Source organism: Sminthopsis crassicaudata, chromosome 3 (assembly GCF_048593235.1).
Source record: "Sminthopsis crassicaudata isolate SCR6 chromosome 3, ASM4859323v1, whole genome shotgun sequence".
NCBI classification, from domain to species: Eukaryota; Metazoa; Chordata; class Mammalia; order Dasyuromorphia; family Dasyuridae; genus Sminthopsis; species Sminthopsis crassicaudata.
In genome coordinates this window covers 231,977,288-232,000,429 of record NC_133619.1, presented here as the reverse complement: position 1 = coordinate 232,000,429, position 23,142 = coordinate 231,977,288, and the positions used below count along the sequence as shown (strand labels likewise).

General features: G+C 32.5%; 1 protein-coding gene across 2 annotated transcripts in view; it reads right to left on the bottom strand.

The window, feature by feature from the left end:
* Window positions 1-1,882: 1,882 nt before the first annotated feature.
* NLGN4X (neuroligin 4 X-linked) overlaps window positions 1,883-23,142 on the bottom strand; it is a 454,011-nt gene continuing 432,751 nt past the window's right edge. For both annotated transcript variants that reach the window (XM_074300200.1, XM_074300201.1), the window contains one exon: window positions 1,883-6,671. In XM_074300200.1, coding sequence (XP_074156301.1) covers window positions 5,822-6,671 — 850 coding nt within the window. In that variant the 3' untranslated portion in view covers window positions 1,883-5,821. The remainder of the gene's footprint in view (window positions 6,672-23,142) is intronic.

The window sequence follows — 23,142 nt, the reverse complement described above, 5'->3', positions numbered from 1 at the left end:
AAAAAATACCTTCCCAAAGAAACTAGGGAACTTATTATACTGCCTAGCACATATCATTGTTATAATTCATCTTTCATTCTCAAAGAGCACCAATGACATCAAAAGGGTGATGTTTTGACTTGCAAGTGAATTACATTTAAGAGAGATTGGGCTGTGCAAAATTCATTTAGGTGTTTAATAAATTTGTATTAAAACAACTATCCAAGCTTTGAGTCTTTCTTTCTGTATCTAAGTTTCCCAAATGGGAGAACTTACTCTTTCTAACATGTTATACTAATGGCTAGGCCCACAATAATTGCTGTCCTTCAGAAGCTGAAAAGAAAAAGCAACTAATTTATTGGGTAAAACTTTAGTGGTTTTCAGAATAGTCCTGGGGAAAAGTTAGACAAATCCTTAGTTGATCTGAGGATCCTAAGTGGGGTTTTTCTGGAATTGAGTAACTGGACAAAGTAAAAGCAGAATCTATAACAAAACAAATCTTCTACATCTGGAAATTATTAGATTTCCAAAGACTAACTGGTAGATGTCTTAGCATAAATTTGTTCAGTAAAGTTTGGATGTATATAATTATCATTTTTCTTACTCTAAATCTATATCTACAAGGATAGCATTTCCCCAATATGGTTGTATTTATTCAAAAGTATACTAATAGTATACTAAGAGATCTTAAAGGAAGAAAAAGGACCCACATGAGCAAAAACGTTTGTGGCAGCCCTTTTTGTAGTGTCAAGAAACTGCAAACTGAGTGGAATGGCTAAATAAGGTTTGGTATATGAATGTTATGGAATATTATTATGCTATAAGAAATGATCAGGAGGATGATTTTAGAAAGGCCTGGAGAGACTTACATCAACTGATGCTAAGTGAAATGAGCAGAACCAGGAAATTGTACACAACAACATAAATATTATAGGACGTTTAATTCTGATGAACATGACTCTTTCCGACAATGAAATGATTGATGCCAGATCCAATGATCTTGTGATGAAGAGAGCCATCTACACCCAGAGAGAGGACTGTAGGCATTGAATGTGGATCACAAAATAACATTCTCATTCTTTTTGTTGTTGTTAGCTTGCATTTCATTTTCTTACTCACTTGCTTTCTTTTTTTTTAATCCGATTTTTCTTGCGCAGCAAGAGAATTATATAAATATGTTTATACATATTGGATTTAACATATATTTTAACATGTTTAACATATATTAAATTCTTTGCCACCTAGGGGAGGGAGTGAGGGGGAAGGAAGTGAAAATCAGAAACAAAAGGCTATACAAGGGTCAATGTTGTCAAATTTTCTATGCATATGTTTTGAAAATAAAGTTTTATTTAAAAAAAAGTATATCAACAGAACATGGTCTATCTAGTATGATAAAGAATACTGGGAAGAGTGTTTTGCCAAAAAATGTTTCCTTCAATTGCATATCAAGATGGTTTAATCAGTACACTTATTATCTGCTGTAGGCAACATCTCTTAGCACTTTGTTTTGAAAGTTATATACTTAGAGAAGGGAAATCATTATTATCAGCTACTAACATCTAAACATTCATTAATTTATTTGCTTGCTCATCTATTTATTCATTCATTCTCTCCTTTATTTGTTTCTGATATCATGAAAATGACTCTGAGGGACAGAAAATTTTAATGGAAGTTTAAGGTAAGAACATTTCAATTCAGACAATACTAATCTGTCTAGGACAAATTGGTGGGAGAGTTTTCTATGGGTCAGTGAATATAAAATGGAACATGTTAAAGTAAGGAGAGGGGGAAAAGAAAGTAAAGCAAGCAAACACCAGAGATGAACACCTCCTCACCATGTTTTTTAAACCAGATATTGTACTTTAAGATCCACTATTGCTAGCTATTAAAAAGAATAAAAACCTGAATCTTCAACATCTTTATTCTGAGTTACTAATGAGTTCAAATGTTTTTCATCCTTAGACAACTGATGAACATCTTTGTAAGTAAATGGATGCCAAAGAGGATGAGAGAAAAAATATCTGAAATGGATTTACAAAGGAAAAGTCTTTAAAAATATACAAAGTAACTTCTAGCTCTCTAAAAAAAATGGGGATTACCAAAGGAAATGAAGTTTTACTAGCTACTAAATTATTAATGATCCAGAAAGCTGCTAAAGTCTGAGGGGGATACATTTCTGAATATACATTTTCTAAATTCCAATTCATAGGATTTTAGCTGTAGAGGTAAAAAAGAACCTTGGAGGCCATCTCTCTCCAACCCTCTCATTTTATAGATGATAAAACTGAGGCCCATAATTAACATGGTCCAGGTTATCCATATAGCAAGTATCAGGGCTAAAAGTAGGAAGTTGATTTCAACAAGGTTGTTTTGGATATCTACCATAAAAGATGAGAAAGGTCAATAGTATGAGAGTTCCTATATGGCAGGATATCAAAATATAACTTATTATGTATCACCAAATGAATATAAAAGCTTTTTACAAATAGAATAAAAAATAATTCTATAATTCATAAATTTGCTAATTATTATTACATTTCAGTGTAAGTCAATTTTTCTTCATCTTAAAATGGTATATTAATTTGATATCTCAAATGTTGCTTTGTTTACTATTATTATTTCCAATTTATAGGCTTCAAATTTACTTAGGCAGAGAAGAAAATATGCTCTCCTTTCAAATAGTGTTAAAGATAGACTAAACACACAGTTTCATAGGAATCACCAACAAAATTAGTAAGAAAGACAAGGCATTTTTTTTTGTGCAATATCTTCATATCCTGAGCTTCAAAGTCCAGAGCTTACTTATCCTAACAGCAGGCCTGCAGAGCTTTGATAATAATGGCATGAGAAAAGTATACTTGGCAATATCTTGAAAGATACATCCATTACTAATTTCATTAGTATGCTTATAGCCTATGTCACCACATATTTTTTTTTTCCTTTTACAATTCAGGATGCTTTTGAAGAGAGTTTGGGGTTGGGGAGTTGGTGTTGAAGAACCAGATTGCCTACAAGAAAAAAAAGGATGGACACATAATTCTTTGCACAAAGCATTAGAAAATACTGTGATATTTTATTATTAAAAATGCTGCTGAAAAGTTTATACATATGTGTCCAGCCATATATATCTTCTATCATTACTTAAGGCAAAAACAAAAAATTGCAAAACAATAGCCAAAGAAACCATTAAACCCTGCGTGCCTTTGAAGGTCAAGAATAAAAGCCTGGGAAAGTTTTCTTTTTCCCTTTTTTTTTAACAGATTGCAAGAATATCTTGTTCTCATAGAATGCTATGAAGATCCTATAACACTTTTCCATGTAGAAATCAGACATCATTTAAGATGTAGTAAATTGACTTTGATCATAATCATTTTTAAAAGCTAATATCATTCACTCACAGAAACTTTTTGTTTTACCCAAATGTCACAAGCCTGACACATTACTGTACATATTGCTAGCAGTAGACAATTGGAAGTACTAAACATATACTGTAATTCACATTACAAACATACCCAACTTATTATGATGCCAAGCATCACTGCCTTTGTTTGTTTGTCGAAGAGCCTATTTACTTTCTCAGTGAAGGCAATACATAGCTTATGGGTATAGCCTACTAAGAGTCAGATATAATGAATGATGAATCAGGGAAGAAACAGTTCTTTATGGGATCACTACATATAAGTAGGTGCTGTTGCTTCACCATGGCTAATGTGGAGGCATATCTAATATATGTGTACCACCTCACTCTCAAACACAAGCTAGGAAGTTAGGTGAAAATCATGAATTTGTTGTGTTACTTTCACATTTTTCTGTGACTCCTCTTTGAAAAAAAGAGCTCACAGACATTGAGAATTTCTAAAGTTAACACTTCAGGGACTGGTTATCCAAAGGACTTCATGATAGGGTGCAAGGCAGTATGTATGTTAGGTACAGCATAGGGTAGGGAAGTTATGTCCAACTTAAAAAAATGAAATTAAAAAACTTTTTTGGGTTTTTTTTTTCCAGGGGATTGAGTACATGTTCAAGTGCAGAGCAAGACTCTTCATGTATCTTTGGTTACTATTTCTCGGTGACCCAGTAACTTTCAAAAGACAAAATATAAAGCAACCATCCCTTACTTTCAGCTTATGACACTTGAAGCATTCCTTAGGAAAACTTTTTAAAAGGAAAAAACAAAGGAAGAAAGAGAAAAGGGATCATAGACTCCTTGAAAGATGACTACTTTTTCTCCGGCTCTCTGATTCAAAAAAGTCATGGGTTAATTCTTTTCTTATGATAACTTGACAGTGAAGCCATCCATACTTTCAGGAAAACTCATGCATAGTTGTTTATTTTTCCTTTTTTTTTTCTCTCTATCATATGCATTGATTGGTGACTGCTATATAAGAAATCCTCAAAAAAATGTTTTCAGACAGGCATAAGCTTGATTATATAAATGAAATATGGAAGAAAAATTTTCATTGCTGCAATTTGATAAATAAGAACCTTGCTCTTTAAAAAAGAAAAAAAAAATCTTCCTTGAAACTGCAAATTTTCTGATTAGCAAAGCTGAGCAGGTACTTTCTCAGCCAGAGTTCTTCTGCAGCTGCTCGTGAACACAGAGCTAGATTTACTGAGGAGTGGGGGTGGGGGTGGGTTGGAGAGAATTGGGGGTAGGGAGAAAAAGGCTAACCAAAAGGCAGGCTTTCTTTATTTTTGGCAGGGTACTGAACTGGGAAGTAACTCTTCCCAAACATATTCAAATAACCAGAACTACAGAACTGGACTTGTATTTTTTTTTGTCATTTTGTGTGTGTGTGTGTTTCATTTAATTCAATAAACTTTAAATACAATTTTTCCAGTTTTCTGATCCACCTTTGTGTTGCAATTTCATGAAGGCTAACACCCCAAAAATAAATGTTGTCTAAAAACAACCATCTCCTAAGAATGCTTTAACATGCATTTGTGCAACCTGTAAGGGGAAATGTGCAGGTCACACAGACAATCTTTATTTTCTGTATGACGCCATGTCCTCCTACAAATGAAACATGTTAGAAAATCCCATATCTTTGTTTACCACAAGTAATTAAGAAGAAAAGTCCCCTCTTATTCTGGAGGAAACGGGTGATATGACTAATGTATATATACATATAGATCACAACTGAAAGCACAATCTTTCTAAAAGCTCTTTCAAACTGAAAACATCAATAAAAGCTTTTTGTTGTTGTTTTTGTGTGTGTTTAAACTCACATCTATGTACATTTTTTACAAAGTTTCTTAAATATAGTTCAGGCTGGCAAATCATCTCTTGCACAGAACTATACGAATATAACTGCATAGTCAGTCCTCTTATTTTTTATAATAAAATTCTACTTTTCCTTCCTCCTGGATTACAGCTTCATACAATGAGTAAAAGCCCGTGATACTGTCTTCACTTAAGAAGGGCCATTCATGGTATGGCACATAAAGAATTTATTTTATTTTATTTTTTAAAAAATGGTTGAGTCACTTGGCTGTGTTCCAGAAGATTCAGCTTCTATTTTACAATGAAAAACATCCAGGTCTTTGAAGCGACTATTCTTCCATCCTATACACATTAAGCTTTCACTGAAGTGGTTGGGATCTTAAAGCAGTATTATAACAGCAATGTACACGTTTCACATTTCACAGGGTTTGAAGTTGATCTTTTTAATATTGGAAAGTTCCTTTGAAAAGGGTCAGTAAGAAAATAATGACTGCCCTTTTTCTCCTTTTATTTGAAGTCTGCTTGATGAAAAACATTCCTTTTTTTTTTCTTTTTTCTTTTTCTTTCTTCCATGTTGCTGAGGGAGGGAGAATAAGGAAGGGGAAGGTAATGGTAGAGCTATACCCTAGTAGTTGAATGTCCATGGGGTAAATTAGTACTGTTTTGTCCTCCACTGAAGGTGTTGAAAGTATGCAAAGGCTGCATTCCTGTTAATGTATTGGGAATCATGGTTATGGTATTGGGTGTCATTAGCGGAATATCATCTGGGGATCTTCTCAGAGTAAGGGTATAGTCAGGTGGGCAGGTTAATCTCAGGGTATCATGTGCCTGTAAAGACTCACACTCATGATCATGCTCCAGCTGTTTCATCTGTAAGGACATGATTTCTTCATTTTGTATGTGAGCTATATCATTTGTTGTATTTCTTTGAGGACTGGGACGCCTATGTGTTTCATGACGTCTTTTGTCCTTTTTGTAGTACAATGCAGCAAAAGCCAAAATATTGAGGAATAACAAGGATGCTCCCACTGCAATGGTGACACTTAACTCCGTGGAATAATCTCGTTTCGTTTCAATCAGAACAGTTGTATCCTCTGGATTTGTTTTATGAGGGTCCTTTGAATGTTTGGGATTATTGGCAGGTGTGATGGCTGGGCGTTTGGTAGTTGGCCAGATTTTTGCAGGAGAACGTCGAGTGCCATAAGGAAATGAGGTCATGTCTGGAGGAGGGACTTTTGTTGTGGTGGAAACATATTGAAAAATTTCATTCAGGTTGTGCAAATGAGGTACAAGTTCCAACCAGAAAGCGACTTTGGTTGCTCGATAGTGATCCCTTACCCGAGGTTTCAGACCGATGTGTAGATAAAGTTGGTCTTTGGGATTATACTTGGACCACGCAACTTCTTCAAAACGATTGGGCTTTGTATGTATAAACTTGGTATCTTGTGGAACTGGCTGATTTGGATCACTGTTAAAAGAAATAAAAAGAAATAATTAAAAGTCTAAATAAAAGTGCTGACTCCCTACTATCTTCAATGTAGTAGTATTCACCAACAAGCAGTTATCAATTCTGCACCATTTCTTGAGAACATAGAATCCTTAAGGTACTACATTGAAAAGCTATTTGAGTTATGACTAACAATGTTATATTCTCTTTAACATGTTTTCATCTTTTCTTCATTAAAGTAAAGCCTTACCAAATGATGTTTGGTGATAGTCATAGAAGGTTATAAGAAGGGGAGGAGGAGAAAGAAGTAGAGCGGAAAGAGGAGAAGGAAGAGGAGAGGAGGAGGAGGAGGAGGAAGAAGAAACAAATATTGGAGTAGTTAAATGATGCACTGGATAGACCATCAGCCTTGGAGTCAAGAGGTCCTGAGTTCAAATGTTGCCTCAGATACTTTATACTTACTAGTTGTGTGACCCTGGGCAAATCACTTAACCCCAATTCTCTCTCAAAATAAAAAAAAAAGAAAGAAAGAAAAGAAAAAAGAAAATAATAAGCTAAGCTAGCCATAGGGTGTTCTGTATTTCTTCAAAAACAAGTTCTTGATTGAAATAGGCAAAAAAAAAAAAAACAACAAAAAAAAACCAATTCATTTCCTCCCTCCAGTAATGACAAAGGGAGAAAATGTTATTAGAGTAACTTGATATGGAAAATTCTATAATATAAACTTGTATTACTTTAAAACTGCTTGAAATTTAATTGAAAACAGTTTTCTTTACCTCTTGGTTAATTTACTAGAAAAATATAATTAAAACATCTGCTATTTTAAATGTTTTAATTTAAAAAAATCTTCTTAATAAGTTACCCTAAATTATCAAACACATCAACTGTCAAAAAACAAAGTTTTCTTCACTTGATTCTATAGGTTTTTAGCACACCTGAGAGTTGAAAAGTTCATCTAGAAGAAAACAAATATATTAGAATGTGATCATGGCTCTGGAAAATCTCTGAATGGTTGATATGAGTCAAGATCAATCAAGAATTTCTTAGTGGGAAGATGTTTTGTATTAGTAAGATAAAAAAATTCATTTGATGCAATTAATTTCCCCCTTAGAATTAGAAAGGAAAAGATCAGTGAATTAATAGTTATAAGAATGTTGGGATACACAGAGGAACTTTGAACTCTATTCCATTAAAGTAGAGCAAAGATATAAACTGTATGACTAAAATCCATACCTAATCATCCATTTAATTTTATCAGAGACTTTAACCTTATTCAACACCAAATCTTTAAATAGTTTAACAAAATATTTTGAGTTTTCTCCCCTTCCCAGTTCTCCTTTTGAGTATAAAAATATTAAAAGACCCTGAAATGCTGGAAATAGGCATCTGAGGGGATAAGAAGAAATAAAAGACTTAGATAATTCAAAAGTTGAATTAATATCCCATGAATTACTAGCAATAAACTGGAGAGAGAGTCACACAGCTTTTGTATCACTTCATAGAGCAAATATATTTCGGCAATGCCTGCTATAAAATATAGATTTTCACAATTGACTTCCATTACAAAATCAGTAAACCATTCCTAAAAAATGAAAAGCATTGTGGATAAAGAAATGGAGACAGTATTGGATAAAAATGCTGGATTCGAAATGAGGAATAAGGCTTGTCTTCAAGTCCTTTCCCCAACACATGTGAGCAATATAACCATGATAAACTGCTTAAATTCTGTTTCTTAGTTAAATGTATATAATTCTCTTACATGGTTATTGCAAGGCCCAAGGTTAATGCAAATTAAAAAAATGTATGTGAACCATTTCTCAAACCTTAAAACACTGGATGTCAATTATTATTATCATAGAAAGTAAAATGTCCTGATAATCTAAGTTGAAATTTTTCAGTAAGTGGGTCAATCAGTAAACAAATAAAAAACATTCCCTGTCCTCAAGAAGCTCACATTCTAATGGGTGGAACAGTATATCTAGGAATTACAAGACATGTGCAAGATATATAGACATGATACAGATATGGAAGTGTATCAATATGCATGTATGCATCTATATATTTATAACTGCTTCGTGGGTTTTGCTAAACATCTCTATATAATTTTTTTCTTTCTTCTTTCCTCCCTCCCTCCATTTTCTCTCTCTTTTTACTTTCCTTTCTCCTTCCCTTCCCTTCTTTCCCTCTATCCTTCCTATTCTTCTTTCCTTCCTTCCTTCTTTCCTTCCTTCCTTTCTTCTTTCCTTATATTAAAATTCCCAGCTTTGCTGTCATACTAGAATCTTCACTCCTTATATCCACTCAGAGGTAAAATCTTGTTTCTATGTTTATAGCATTTCTCATTTATATCACTTTCTTTTCATTTACACAGTGCCCATTCTAACTCACTGAGTTTGCTGGAACTATTAAGGGTAATCTCCTAATTGATTTCCCTACCTCAAATCTCTCCATTCTTCAATTATCTTCCACACTATCACCAAAGTACACATTGGACCATGTCAACCACTATCTCAGTCAATTCTAGTAGCTTCTTATATCCTTGAGAATCAAATATAAGCTTTTTATTTAGCATTTTAAATAGCTTCTGAAATTTCAATTGGCACTTTACTTTCCTCCAAGTACTCTGTGATCTAGCCATATTGTTTTACTTTCGGTACCTCATAAATAAAGCATTTTCTTTCTCATATCTTTGCCCAGCCCGGCTCCCATGCCTGAAATGCTTCCCCTTTCTCACCTTCACCTTGTGGAATCCTTCGTTGTCATCTTTTGTGTGATGTTTCCTGATTTTCTTCCCACTCCTTATCCCACCAAATTGTTAGTATTTTCTCCTTCTAAGGCTGCCATGCATCTACTCTACATGTCTTTAAATATGTATGTGTGTATATATATATATATATATATATATATATATATATATATATATATATATATATATATATATATATATATATATATATATATATATATATACAAGTTGTCTCTTTCATTAAAATGCAAGATGTTTTTCTTTTGTCTTTCTACCTTTCTCATATAACCTAGTCCCAGACACATAGTAATGACTTAATAAATGCTTGTTGATTAATTTATTACTGTTATCATAAATATTTATATTAGAACAGACACATGAACATAATTTATTATGAATTATTCTGTGACATAGTGAAAGAATAGACTTGGAGTCAGGAGAAGCTTCAGTTTACATTTCACTTTAATATTTGTTAGTTTTGTGTGAATTGACCAAATCCTTTAACTTTTCTGAGACTGAATTTCTCAATTTTGAAATCATGAAAATGAAACTTGTGATGGATTTCATGAGAATGTTTTTCTTTACAGAATTTAAAGTATAGTATTATTATTATTAATGATAGTATTTGTGCACAGATATATAGATCACATGGTATATGTTTGAGATTAGTTTGTTTTCATAAACCACTGTTTAATTCTAAAAGAATTCATCATGAATTTAAAGAGTTAAGGAAAACATTTATTTTGTTCATAAAGAATAGAAAAGAAGATTTAGAAAATCCTGATAAGTGATCCTGATAAGCTGATACAATTTATTTATTAAAGTCCTTCAAGACTAAATATCAGACTTCTTAAATCAAGATAAACTCATAGAGATTATGAAAGTTCAAGTCATTTTATTTTCTTAAACACTCAAAAGATATCATCTATTGGTAAATAGAAACATTATATTCCCCATCATTGTTTCTTAAGCATATTTTTAATTCACATAAATTGTAATTCTGGTAATAGGAAAAATCACAGTTTTTCTCCATAACAAAATTTCTCTTCTGCACATACTCACATTTGCATCTGTCATTTTTTAAAACTTAGACAAAATATCATGAGTCATTCATAGATAATTCCAAGGACTCTGCCTTCTATTGGTTGTCTGGAAATAGGCATACAATTACATTCAAATTAAATAAATTCTTTAGTTGTTCTCTTCTAGATGACAAAAGGCCTGCTTTTGATTTTAAGGTTCTAAGACAGTCATCTATAAAAATAATTAAAAAAAAAAAAAAAAAGAAATATTCAGTGACATCTCCATACCACTAGGTGGCAAAACAGAGATATTTGATAGACTAGCTCACTAGCAGACACAGCTGTTTTGGGAAGTTAAAAAAACTCTGATTCACATCTCTCTTCTCCACACAATTCAGGATGTAACTGTCAGATTAATGCTAACCCCTGCCTTGTTAACCAAACTGTCTCTAACTGAATAGAAGATATGTAAGTTAATGAGGTGCTGTTATTAGGTCTAAGAATCAAATTGGAATTTGAAACAAGACAATTACATGAAACCCACAATACTTATTTAAAAAAAAAATCCATTCAATCCATTACACACACACACACACACACACACACACACACACACACACAAACACACAAATAATACTATTGCATTTAGAAGTCCTTTCTGATCATTCTGATCTCTAAATTCTAACATAATTTAAGGGTTGTACCATACAATTTAAGGTTTGTACCACCTTCTCCTACAGTGTCTGAAATTGTATAAAGGTGCATAATGATTACTTGAACATGTCTATTTTATATTCATATACTTTTAATAAAGTATATGAAAATAAGAAAAAAGTATATTCATATATTTTTATTAAAGTATATGAAAATAACAAACAAGAAAATCTGCTTAAGTGTATTAGTTTTACATGACTGAGATTTAGCAACTTACAAATTACAAAGCAACTGCTAACTTACACAGAGAGACAAGTTCACATACAAGCACAAAGCGGAATAATTTTTAGATTTTTTTTTAGATTACTTATGGGAAAAATTTAAACTCCTTTCTCAAAGAAGGCCTACTGAGAGTTATGGCATTACAAATGTCTTATTAATTAGACCTTCATGAATTATTAAGAATTTGTGTGTGATTCTTATATCCTTGAGACTAGGCATAGCTGCTTTATTTTTTCTCAATGGAATTATTTGTGAATCCAATTAACTTGGGTTCATAGCTGCCTGGAAGGGTATCTGATGCTTTCACAAGCTGGATGAATAACTCAGAAAGGTGATAATGGATGATATTGCTAAACTCAATAAACTCTGCCTTTAATGATATAGAGATGCATATAAAGAGACATTTATGTGAATACATATACACACATATATAAACATATATATATATGAATATATATGTACCATTGTGTATGAATATATATTGCACTTGGTATATACATGTGTTTTTAATTTATAAATAAAATGATTATATGTATAAATTATATATAAATATATATTTATGTTTATACTACATACCTTCATTCAAAAATTTAGTGAAATCTTTCTCTGATATAGGTGTTTCCTTTTAAACTTAGGTAATAAATGACCTGACAAAACAAAAGATGCTGACTGATTTCTGGTAGACCACTGCATGCCTTATACAGTAGACGTACCTAGAGGCCAGATCTGTCAGCATAGGACTTGCTGAGCTGAAGCCAGAAGGTAATCTTTTCTATAATCCAGCTGCCCATTCCTATTGTCAATAGCAACCCCAAACCTGGGCCTATCTCAAGAGGAATGAAATAGGGCATGATATTTAAGTCTCATTCTATAATATAAAAAGGAGAAATGTTAGATCACATATGAATTATCATCTATATTGATTACTATTCCTCAATTGAGTTAACTTATTCAGAATTTCATTAGAGGCGAGAAAGTTATTTCAGTGATGAGGTATCCAGATGTGAAGAAATCACAGATTTTATAACAATGGTAGTCACCATTTTGGCCTAAGAATATTTTAATTATATAAGTCCAATTAAATTTATTAATAAAAATCCTCTAGTTAATACTTTCATGATTAATGTCTATTCTAAAACTTGGCTGACCAATTTTCCAGGATTTGGAAGGTCCCACAGCTATGGATATGGGATAGGCTCATTTACTTGGGATCATTACTATAACTTGCTCTCAAATGTGTTTCTGTCATTGGAGCCCTGTGATCTGTCACTATGGATTCCCTAGGATAGATGTAGTTGTCCAAGAGTTACAGAGGCCATGACCTCTTTTAAAAGGATCAATAATAATCCTGCTGAGAATGATGGTTGACTGGCTTTAGGCTTTGCTAACATTCTAATAAATTTAGGTACTTAGGTTGCTAGCTTTTATAATGGATTTGCCACTTTTCCAAATATATGGAACTATCCTGATAATTGCAGGCACACTGTCCAAATGGATTATTACCTTCACCCAGGTGTCCTCCACCCCTATTCTGCACTAAATTAAAGGATATTTGAAAGTTCAAATGAAATAATAGATGTAAAGCACTTTGCAAATCTTTAAGTGCCATATAAATGTCTATTATGATTATTATGGTTATTATTATTATTATTAACTTTTAGCCACCAAGTCTCCGATCTGCTATTGATTTCATTTCCTTGAAACTTCTACTGCTGAGTTCAAACAATGTTTGTAGAACACCAAGGGGGTGTGCTAGGAAATATTTAACTACTGGGCTGGGGGAGGGAAAAAGTATGCACATACAATTTTAAGTTTAATCTACATTATGAAGTCATTATTAAAATAGTATATCAAGCCCTTATATTTAGGGACCGATGTTTGCAATCTCTAATGCTCCTATGGAAAATTTAACGGGCAATTAAATTTAATGGGTAAATTGGTTAGAGCTGGCTCCAGCATACCTTTGACTGAATCATTGGCTGTTGATGTTCAAACTAAACACCATTTTTAAAGAAGAGCTTCAGATTAGTGTCTAAATGTTCCTATCATATCTGAGTATAATCTTTAGCTTTGTTTCCCATTTTTATCAATCCTAAACAACTTCTTTTGGGTGAAATCTGGTTAATCAGAGTCAGAAAACAGAACAGAGTATATATATCTAGATAGATATATCTAAATAGATATAACTAGATAGATAGATAGATAGATAGATAGATAGATAGATAGATAGATAGATAGATAGATAGAAGATGGATGACATGATATAGGAGATTTGCTAATATCCCAATAAATTATACATATATATATGTACATATATATATACATATATATTATACATTATATACATATATATGTAAAATTCACCAAAACAGCCAATCTACCAACAAATGCTAGTATATAAATTCCATCTATTCATTAAAACAAACCACTTCATTCAAACCAAATCATACTTTAAGAACCTCCTCCATCTTTCCCTCATCCAGAGATGAAAATAACAGACTCTTTAAATATAGGGCTCTCCACAATTTGGCTAGTGCTGATCTTTGAGCATCAATACCAAATTCCAAGCCATTCTTTGACCTTGCCTTATGGTCTATAACAGCTGTCTGTTATGCCTTGAATATTTCTCATATTTATCCTCTAAAATTCTTTAAAAAGGCTTTAGGCCTTAGGAGAAGTACTACAACCTCCTTGAAAATTTCTCTAACCACTGCAATAGAAAGTATTCTCTACAAATTTTTCTCATAATGCTTTGTTTAGGTCAAGTGCAATGAATCCCAGTACCTATCACTTAGAACTCAGTCTTAGAGATAGGGCCTGAACCTATGATTTTATTGATATAAGAAACTTTTGTTCCTTGATCGTAAGGAAATTGCCTTTATCAATTCTGGGCATCATCTTCTCTGAAAATGTCTAGTTTAAAAGTAGCACAAATTATTCCTAATATAGGTGCTTCTCATTATTGTGGTATAAAGAAGACGAGTGAGATAGCTGCTAGGCTTAAGTTTTGGGAGTAATTATTTCTGGAGACTATTATAAAGGAAAAATTGTGGACTGGGGGTTAAGAGTTTGTGCCAAATGATTAAAAAGAAATGAGTACATGTAGAACTAATGAATGTAATGAAGAAATCAATGCATAACATTGGAGAGAGGAAAACAGGTTCTGGAGCTTGGTATATTGATGTTGTGAGAGCTAACAGGACAAGGACTTCAAGAAATAGTCAAATGATAGAATCAATAAAACGTGGCAACTGATTGGACATGGGAAAGATGGAGAAGGAAAAGAATGAAAAGTAACACAAATGTCTAAATAGAAAAAAAAAAAAAAAAAAAAAAAAAAAGGATTGATGGCATTTGAATTGCCAGAAATGGTGGTCAGCAGACTAAATGTGTTTTGGGCAAATAATAAATTCAGGTTGAGGTGTATTGAATTTAAGGGATCTACAGTTATAATATCAATGACAGATATAATTTTGAATCTTTGTACCAATACTCTTCATACATTAGCTTATTTGAATTTTTAAATAACTTTAAGCTAAATACGGTAGTCATTGTTATCTCCATTATATAGATGAGGAACTTTAGATTCAGGGAATGTGTCTTGTTCATGGTCACACAGTAGCTAAACGACAGAGAAAGGATTTGAAAGCAAATCTATTCTGGATCCAATATCAATAGGCTTTCCATTGCAACATTATGCTTATAGATATCTTTTGGTATTTGGAAATGTGTATTTGGAATTTGGAGAAAACTGAAAACTTTATAAAGACAGATATTTATGAGTTATTTGTATAGAGGTGAAAGTTGGATTCCCAAAAGTGGTTAAAAAAAGAAGAGAAGGCCTAGGGCTAAGTGTTAAGAAAGATTCATCTTAAAAGGTTGGAAAGAATGCTTAGGAAAAAGGACAGAGAAGACATGATAAGCAAGATGAGAACTAGGGACAAGTGGCAAAAATAGTAGTCAAGAATAATATGTCAATCAAGAATTCAACTGAAGAAGAGAAGTCATTGAAAATGAAAATGAAAACTTAGAAAATGCTATAGTTTGGTTATTATAAGGCTCTTAGGGAACATTAGAGGGAGCAACTTCTGTAAAATTTTAGAGGCAGAAGCCATATTATAAGTTATAATTTGAAGCAATAAGTAGGTAGAGAATGCTCTATGTATATTCTATAAGAATGTTGTGGAAGAAATGGAAAAGAAGAGTTTTAAATGATAAGGAGGTCAAGGAATGGAATTGTGGAATCCTAAACATGTATTTAGACATATGTGTAATAGCTAATAGTCATACTGATGGGTAAAAGGGAGGACATATTTACTGGTGTTAGGTAGTGGGAGACACAGGTATATATGCTATTAAGAACATGTCTAGAATTAGTAGAATTTTGTTCAGATGTCAAATTAATCTTAATATTTTCTACATATCCTGCTCAAACATTTTCATTGAGTATTGCCTCTAGGGGGAAATTACGTGTGTGTGTGTGTGTGTGTGTGTGTGTGTGTGTGTGTGTGTATAAAAGTTCATGAATCAAGTATTTGAGATTTGTCATTATTACCTTTCAAAGCTATTTTCATGTTGATTCCCACTTACATTCTCTTATATTCCAAAGAAACCAGTCTAAGTTGTACCATGAACTCAGCACATTATTTCTTAACTCTAAACACTTATTTACTTTATTCCAGATGTCTAGAATACACTATTTGCTCACCTCTGCTTTTCAGAATCCTTCCCTTAGTTCAGTTCATCTATTCTGTCTGATGACTTCTCAGATGAATGGGGACTTCTCCATCTTCAGATTTCCCTGTGACATTTAAATATTTTTCCTTTTCATTCTTTCCCCTCCTCACTTTTTATTGTACTTATATAAGTATGTATGTTTACACCCCTTCATTATATCCACTTCCCTAAGTAGAATGCAAAATGGAGGACCCTGACACCATGAAATTTTTATTTCAATATTTTCAGAACTAAATATACTTTCTTACACATATAAGATGTTTAAGAAATGATTATTGAAAAAAGTAGGAATGCTTTTGAGTTACTTGGAACAAGGGTTTAGAAAGTATCTATCAGATGTTTTTGATGAAAGTGAAGTAGGGGTTAAGGTCATCCACTCTAAGAATGGGTACAGAGCCTATATTCCAAATAGATTTGGGATGCCAAGGAAAGGGAAAAAAACAGAGTGAAACAGTTATCTCTGCTGTAATTAAACCACATTGCCCAGTAAACAGGCAGCATAATTTGATTTCAGAGGTTTGGCTCCTATTGCTGACTCCATTCAACTTTTCAGAGAAAAGCAAAGAAAAGTAAAAGAGGATGCAATTTTCTGAGAAACTTTAGCTAAAACAGATAATTTGCTAAAATGATGCAATACTAAAACCATTTAAATTATTTTCTGTCTTTTATAGTGTTGTCTATTATACACATATTTGAATACATAAATATATATATATATGTATATATATATATTTGAAGTGTTTTCTTACATGTATTAACACTGCATGGGCATTTTGAAGAAAATGATGAATTATCTGAGAAATAACACTTAAAAATTCTGTGAGTTTTAAATTATACATTAATTCAAAAATATTTAAAAAGCAGGACCTTTGAGATAATCAATGAACGTGATGTTTTTCTTCTGTTGATTATCTCTAATTTATACAGTATACATCTTTTTTTGTATAAAAGTGTTTACATATTGCCTTCTCTTTAGAACATAAACACTTTGAAGGCCAGAATTTGTTTTTGGATTTTTTGGCCTCTCTCTGTAATGTAGCACTGAGCAGATATTTGGGTTTACTAGCTAGATTTCTTTTTTTTTCTGAACATATTTCCACATTTTCCAGCAGGCTGCATAAGAAAAATCAGGTCAAAAGGAGAAAAATGAGAAAAAAAATAATGAAACAACAACAACAACAAATGAAAATACTATGTTGTGATCCCACATGTAGTGCCCACAGTCCTTTCTCTGAATGCAGATGGCTCTCTCCATTAGAATTCTATTGGAATTGGCCCAAATTACCTCATTATTGAAAAGAGCCAAGTTTATCACTGTTGATTATCACATAGTATTGTTGTTATGTAGAAAGTCTTCTTGGTCCTACTCACTTCACTTAGCATCAGTTCCAAAGATGCTATATTCAGAGAGTATAAGTCTTTCTCCAGGCCTTTCTGAAATCATCTAGCTCCTTATAAAATAATAATTACATTCATATGTCATAACTTATTCAGCCATTCCCCAACTGAGGGGATCTACTCAGTTTCCAGTTCCTAGCCACTACAAAAAAAGGCCACTACAAACATTTTGCATATGTGGCTCCTTGTGGGTCCTTTTCACTTTTTTATGATCTCTTTTGGATACAAGCCCAGTATCACAATATCACAGTATCACATCAGTGGATCAAAGGGTATGAAGTCTAATAGCCCTTTGTGCATAGTTCCAAATCACTCTCCAGAATGGTTGCATAGTTCATCACTCGACCAATAATGTATTAATGTCCCAGTTTTCCTACATTCCCGCTAACATTTATCATTTGTCATTATCTTTTCCTGTCATCTTAGACAATCTAAGAGGTGTGAAGTGGTATCTCAGAGTTATCTTAATGAATTTCACTAGAGTTTCTTTTTATGGAACAAGCCTTAAGCCAAAACCAATCAGATCCTTTTTGGCTAGGAATATGTCCTAGACCAAGCCCCATTTGATCATTGTTTGGGTCCTGATTGACTCAGGTTGAATGTAAATAGCAGCAATTTCTGCTTTGGCAGAAACCCAGAGGTTCTTTCCCTCACTGATTTTTTTTTTTAGATAGAGGGTTTTGTTGTTGTTGTTTGGACTAGGTAAAGGAGAAGATTCTTTGCCTCAATTGCTACCTAGTCTTAATCACAAAATGGGTATGGCCTCAGTCAAACTGAGATCTATTGAAGACCTTAGCTTAAAAAGTCAAGATCTCCCATTTCATCCAGGGCCATCTCCAATCTTCTTAATGTATATCTGGCCACTGGACCCAGATGGTTCTAAAGGGGAAAGTGGGACAGGTGATGTTGCACAGCCTTTTCCTTACTTAAATCCAATTCACTTGCATGCTATTGCATGACTACCATGATATCATGGTCTTCTTCTAGAATGAAGGATAAGCAACAGCATTTATCAATGTGCTTGACAAATAGTATGTATTAGATAAATACTTGTTGATTGGTTGACATGAGCAAGGAACAATTCTGAGTTCTTGAACTAGAGAAAGAGTTTGACATTAGAATGATATAGACACTGAATTCCAGGATCTTATATTCTATTAGGGTGAAAGAATGGGGCAGAGATGATATCTTATACATAAATAAGTATAACATAAGTTAGAATGTGATAACCAAGTTTTCTTGGTACTCTCAGAAAATGTGATGAGGAATATTTACAGTTGAGTGGATCACAGAAAAATAAGAATGTGAAAGAGAAAATACAGAATAGAGAGGGGAAGGGATGCTGTATTCTATGAAGACACAGAGAAAAAGGAGATCACATGTGAATTGGAGACAGAGTTGTTAGTTTGATGTAGTTACTAAAAAAAAATGTGTGATGGCGATAAAAATAATTAAAGACTGGAAATAAGACTGGAAAGGTAATTGAGTTATAGACTATGGAGGGCCTTATATATTAACTTAAATAATTTTTATTTGACCTTTGAAGCTAGACCAGAGATTTTTGAGTGGCGTTTTGATATAATTAGACCCATCCACAATAAGATGATTTTCAGAATTTTAAAAGAACAGATCGTAAGGAGGAGAAATTAAAGGCAGTGAGACCAGTGAAAAGAATACTTAAGAAGTCAAAGAAAGCAGTGATAAACATTTTAATTAGGGTATTGAATCTATTAATCAAATAAAGAGTCAATTTAAAAGATACTGCCCTATGTTAGGAGAATCAACCAGACTTGGTAACCAATTATTTATAGGGAGTGAGGAAAAAAGTAAAAAATGACTTTCAAATTTTGATGATGATTTCATCAATAGAACATGTGTCATGTGTATATATGTCAGTGAACTTAACTTTGATCCTTGGGAAAACTCTGCAACAGATCATTAAAAGAATGGTTAGTGGTATAAAAAGGGAAGCAGTGATTACAAAATGCTAGCAAGGCTTCATTAAGAACAGATCGTGACAAATTAACTTTATTTTTTTGACATGTTTATTAAACTATTAGATATAATTTATCTAGAGATTAACAAATATAAAATGACAAAATGCTTCATGCATTCTCATGGAGAGGATAGATAGATATTGACAACACAGTTAGATGGATTCTGTGTTGTTACTGTGTTGGCAGACAAAACAGATGATCATTAATGGTCCAATGTCAGTGTGGCAGAGTGACCATGAATTTGTACTTTGCCTTGTGCTGTTTTTAATAAGACAAAAATAATCAGAGGTAATAAATAAAATAATAATTATAAATTATTAAAGGAAAAAGCATTCAAAAATAGAAACAAGTAATAGGATAGAGAAACAATAATTTTAGATGGAAGCCTGAAAAAATATATATGGGGTGATTACAAACTATATATGAGTAAACAGTGTCATCTGCCAAAAATGCTAATGTAATTTTATGTAACATTAAGAGATATACAACTTCCAAAAATAGGAACTGATAGTTGAACTATACTATCCCAAAATAGGACAAAAGCTAGAGTTTTGTCTTTGATAGAAAAGAAGGTGTGTTTGGCTGGTAGAGAGATACAGTTTAAGAAAGATATTGATAAACTAAATTGTGTCTACTAGAGGCAAACCAAGATGTAAAGGGCACATTGAGTACATAGCTTATGAGGACTGATTAAAGGAATTGGTAGTGTTTAGCCAACAAAGATTTAGGGAAATGAATATGATAACTATCCTCAAGTAAATGAAGATTTTTCATGTAGGAGAGGGATCAGAATTGTTCTTCTTGCCTTCAGAGAGTAGAATAGCAGGTGTAGGCAGTAGTGACAAAGAATAAACAGATTCAGCACCAGGAAAATCTTTCAAACAGTAAGAGCTGTCCAAAAATGAAATAGTCAGCTTAGAGATATGGTGGAGTTCCCCTTCCTTGGAGTTCTTTAAGTAAAGATCAGGTATGTTAAAATGCATATTCCTTTCAGGTATGGTTGGTGCTGATTCTTTTAAATTACAAATTCTGTGATCACATATAGCATTGTATTATCTTATAATATCGTAATCTTATAAACTACATTGGGATAACAAAAAGAAGTTATGTTACAGTGTACAAAAGGAACCTTAGTTGGTACCCCAAAGAATATCATATCAATGTCTTGGAGTAGACATATATAAATTATATTCAGAGTTATTTGATGAAAACCACATAAATTTTAATGTTGCTAGATGTTGATGGTCTATTTCTCTCTCCCTCTTACCTACTCAGTACAAGATTATTCTCATTGACCCACTTTCTTACAATCACACAAATTCTTTCTCACTTACCTTGATGTATACATCTTCATTACTCCCTTGACAACTAATTAGAGTAATAGTCCTAGAGTAATAATCATAATATAGATTCTCCTCACAATAACATACAATTAAATATTTCTGATCACTTACAGCTTTAAAAAAAACATCCCTCTTGGAGGATTCGAGATTTTAAAGGTTGGGAGAAACCAAGTACTTTATCATGAAGGCCAAGGACTAAGAGAATAGACAGGCCCTTGAAAATGTAGGACTTGATTAGGGACCATATGCCTATTTAACTATCACGAAACCCTATCTCATTTGAGAGGAAAGTGCTTTCCAAATACAAGCAGTCTCTGGCAATCATATTAGTCCAAGTTAAAGGAGTAACAGTAAACTTAATACAAAACTATCATGCAGGAAAAAGATAAGTAGAAACTGAAACAATTTCTAAGGAGTGAAATTAAGGAAACAATAGATATTTGAAGTTGATAATAGAGAAGCAGGTCTAATATACTCCTTCTTGAACATACTTTTTTTGAAACCCTTTATCATTTCCTCAAGTACCAAATCATGACAACTAAAGAGAGGTCAGGATATTTTGTATTAAAATATTTCTTTAAATTTTAAATAATTGGTAAATAAAATTATGTAAGATAAAATGAAATTTGCACAGATTAAAAGACTGCAAAATTTGCAGCATATATATAGTATATTTTATTTTGGGAAAATATAGTTCTTTAATAGGTTATAAAATATAATTAAAAAGCCTAATCCATAAGTTTAAAAAGGGAAAAAATGTTATGAATTCATTTAAGTTTATGTTTTGTCAAAATTTGTTAAATAGAAGCATAGAAGCTTTGCTTATTTCTTTAGTAACAAATGGTTTTACAATAATAAACAATTCTTCAAAATTGCTACAGAAAGGATACTTCTTTTAACAGCAAGTAACAAGTGTCAAATGCAGTTTCAGCTCATCATTTGGGCTTCTTCTTAAAACTGCTTCAGATGGAGAGTTATAACACAGGTAAATAAGAAGGCTCACTGACAACAACACATGGCACCTCTAATAATATTCTGCATTCTCATAATCAAAATGGGTGAAAATTATTTTTCTTAAAATAATTCTGATATGTATAAATAACTTATGATTTTTAATCAATGGTTAGAACTGCTTCCATTAAGGAAGAAATGGTCATCAACCTGTACTGTCCAAAAACTTACTAGTACACTCTGATGATTTGCTTGAGGCACATAGCAGTTAAGTGCCTAGTTCAGGGTCATGAAACTATTAAATCATTGAAGTAATATTTGAATCTAGGTCTTCTTGATCCTAATTCTAGCATTCTAGTGCTCTAAAAGCAATGAATAGTTACATTATAGGGTTCTATCCCCTCCTCCATGTTATTCCAAATTCTTAAATAGTTCATTGAATTGCATACAAAACAAAGAAACACATTTTAACTTTTGAATGTACTGAGAGTATAGAATATGATATAAATCTAATCTAATACAAAAGGCATTTGTTATATGATTACATTGTGCTAAATACTATGTTACAATCAGGAGATAAAAAGATTAATGAAAAACACCTCTTGTCCTCAAGGACTTTACATTGAATTGGAATGAAGAAAAGAAAATTAGTATAAAATATCTTTTAAAAAAACACAGCGTATCAAAGGGAACAAAGAAATTGTTAAAGAAAGATTTTTTTTTAAAAAAAAGGACCAGTGTAATGTAATTTGTTTCCGTGTAATTACTGACTGCATTTGCCCACTTGAGTAGTGTGGTATGTGGGCCAAAATGGGAAATTTCACAATATTCTTCCTAGATACTAACTGGAGGAAAAGATGATGGCATGCTTAGCATTTCCATAATGGGAGTAAGGGAGTTAGGGAAAAGAAAGATGATGATGAAACAGATCACACTGTAAGTTTACTTTTACATCCTTCAGGTAAAGATGTTTTATCCTGTTACTCTCAGAATTGCCAGAAGTCTAGGGCAATCACTATACTCTGCCTTCTTACTCTTCATTTTCACATGTCTTTCTCCCAGAATTCTTGAAGAACAAACTCAAGCACACTTTCATACAGCTCTTTTTCAGTTGACCTTTGTTTCAAAACATCTATTGCTAGTTAGTGCCTTATAGCTTTTAAGACAGGATTACAATTGGTTTTTGATATTATTCTTACAATGTATGATATCTATTTTTTTCCACAGCTAGCCCAGTGCACAATCCCAATTTTACTTCCCAAATTTACTTTACTTTACAAATTTACTTCTTAATGTGTCTATTAAGAAGAGGTACCAGATGTCATCTAGCAAGTTCAAGACCTTAAAGACCTAACCTTAAGT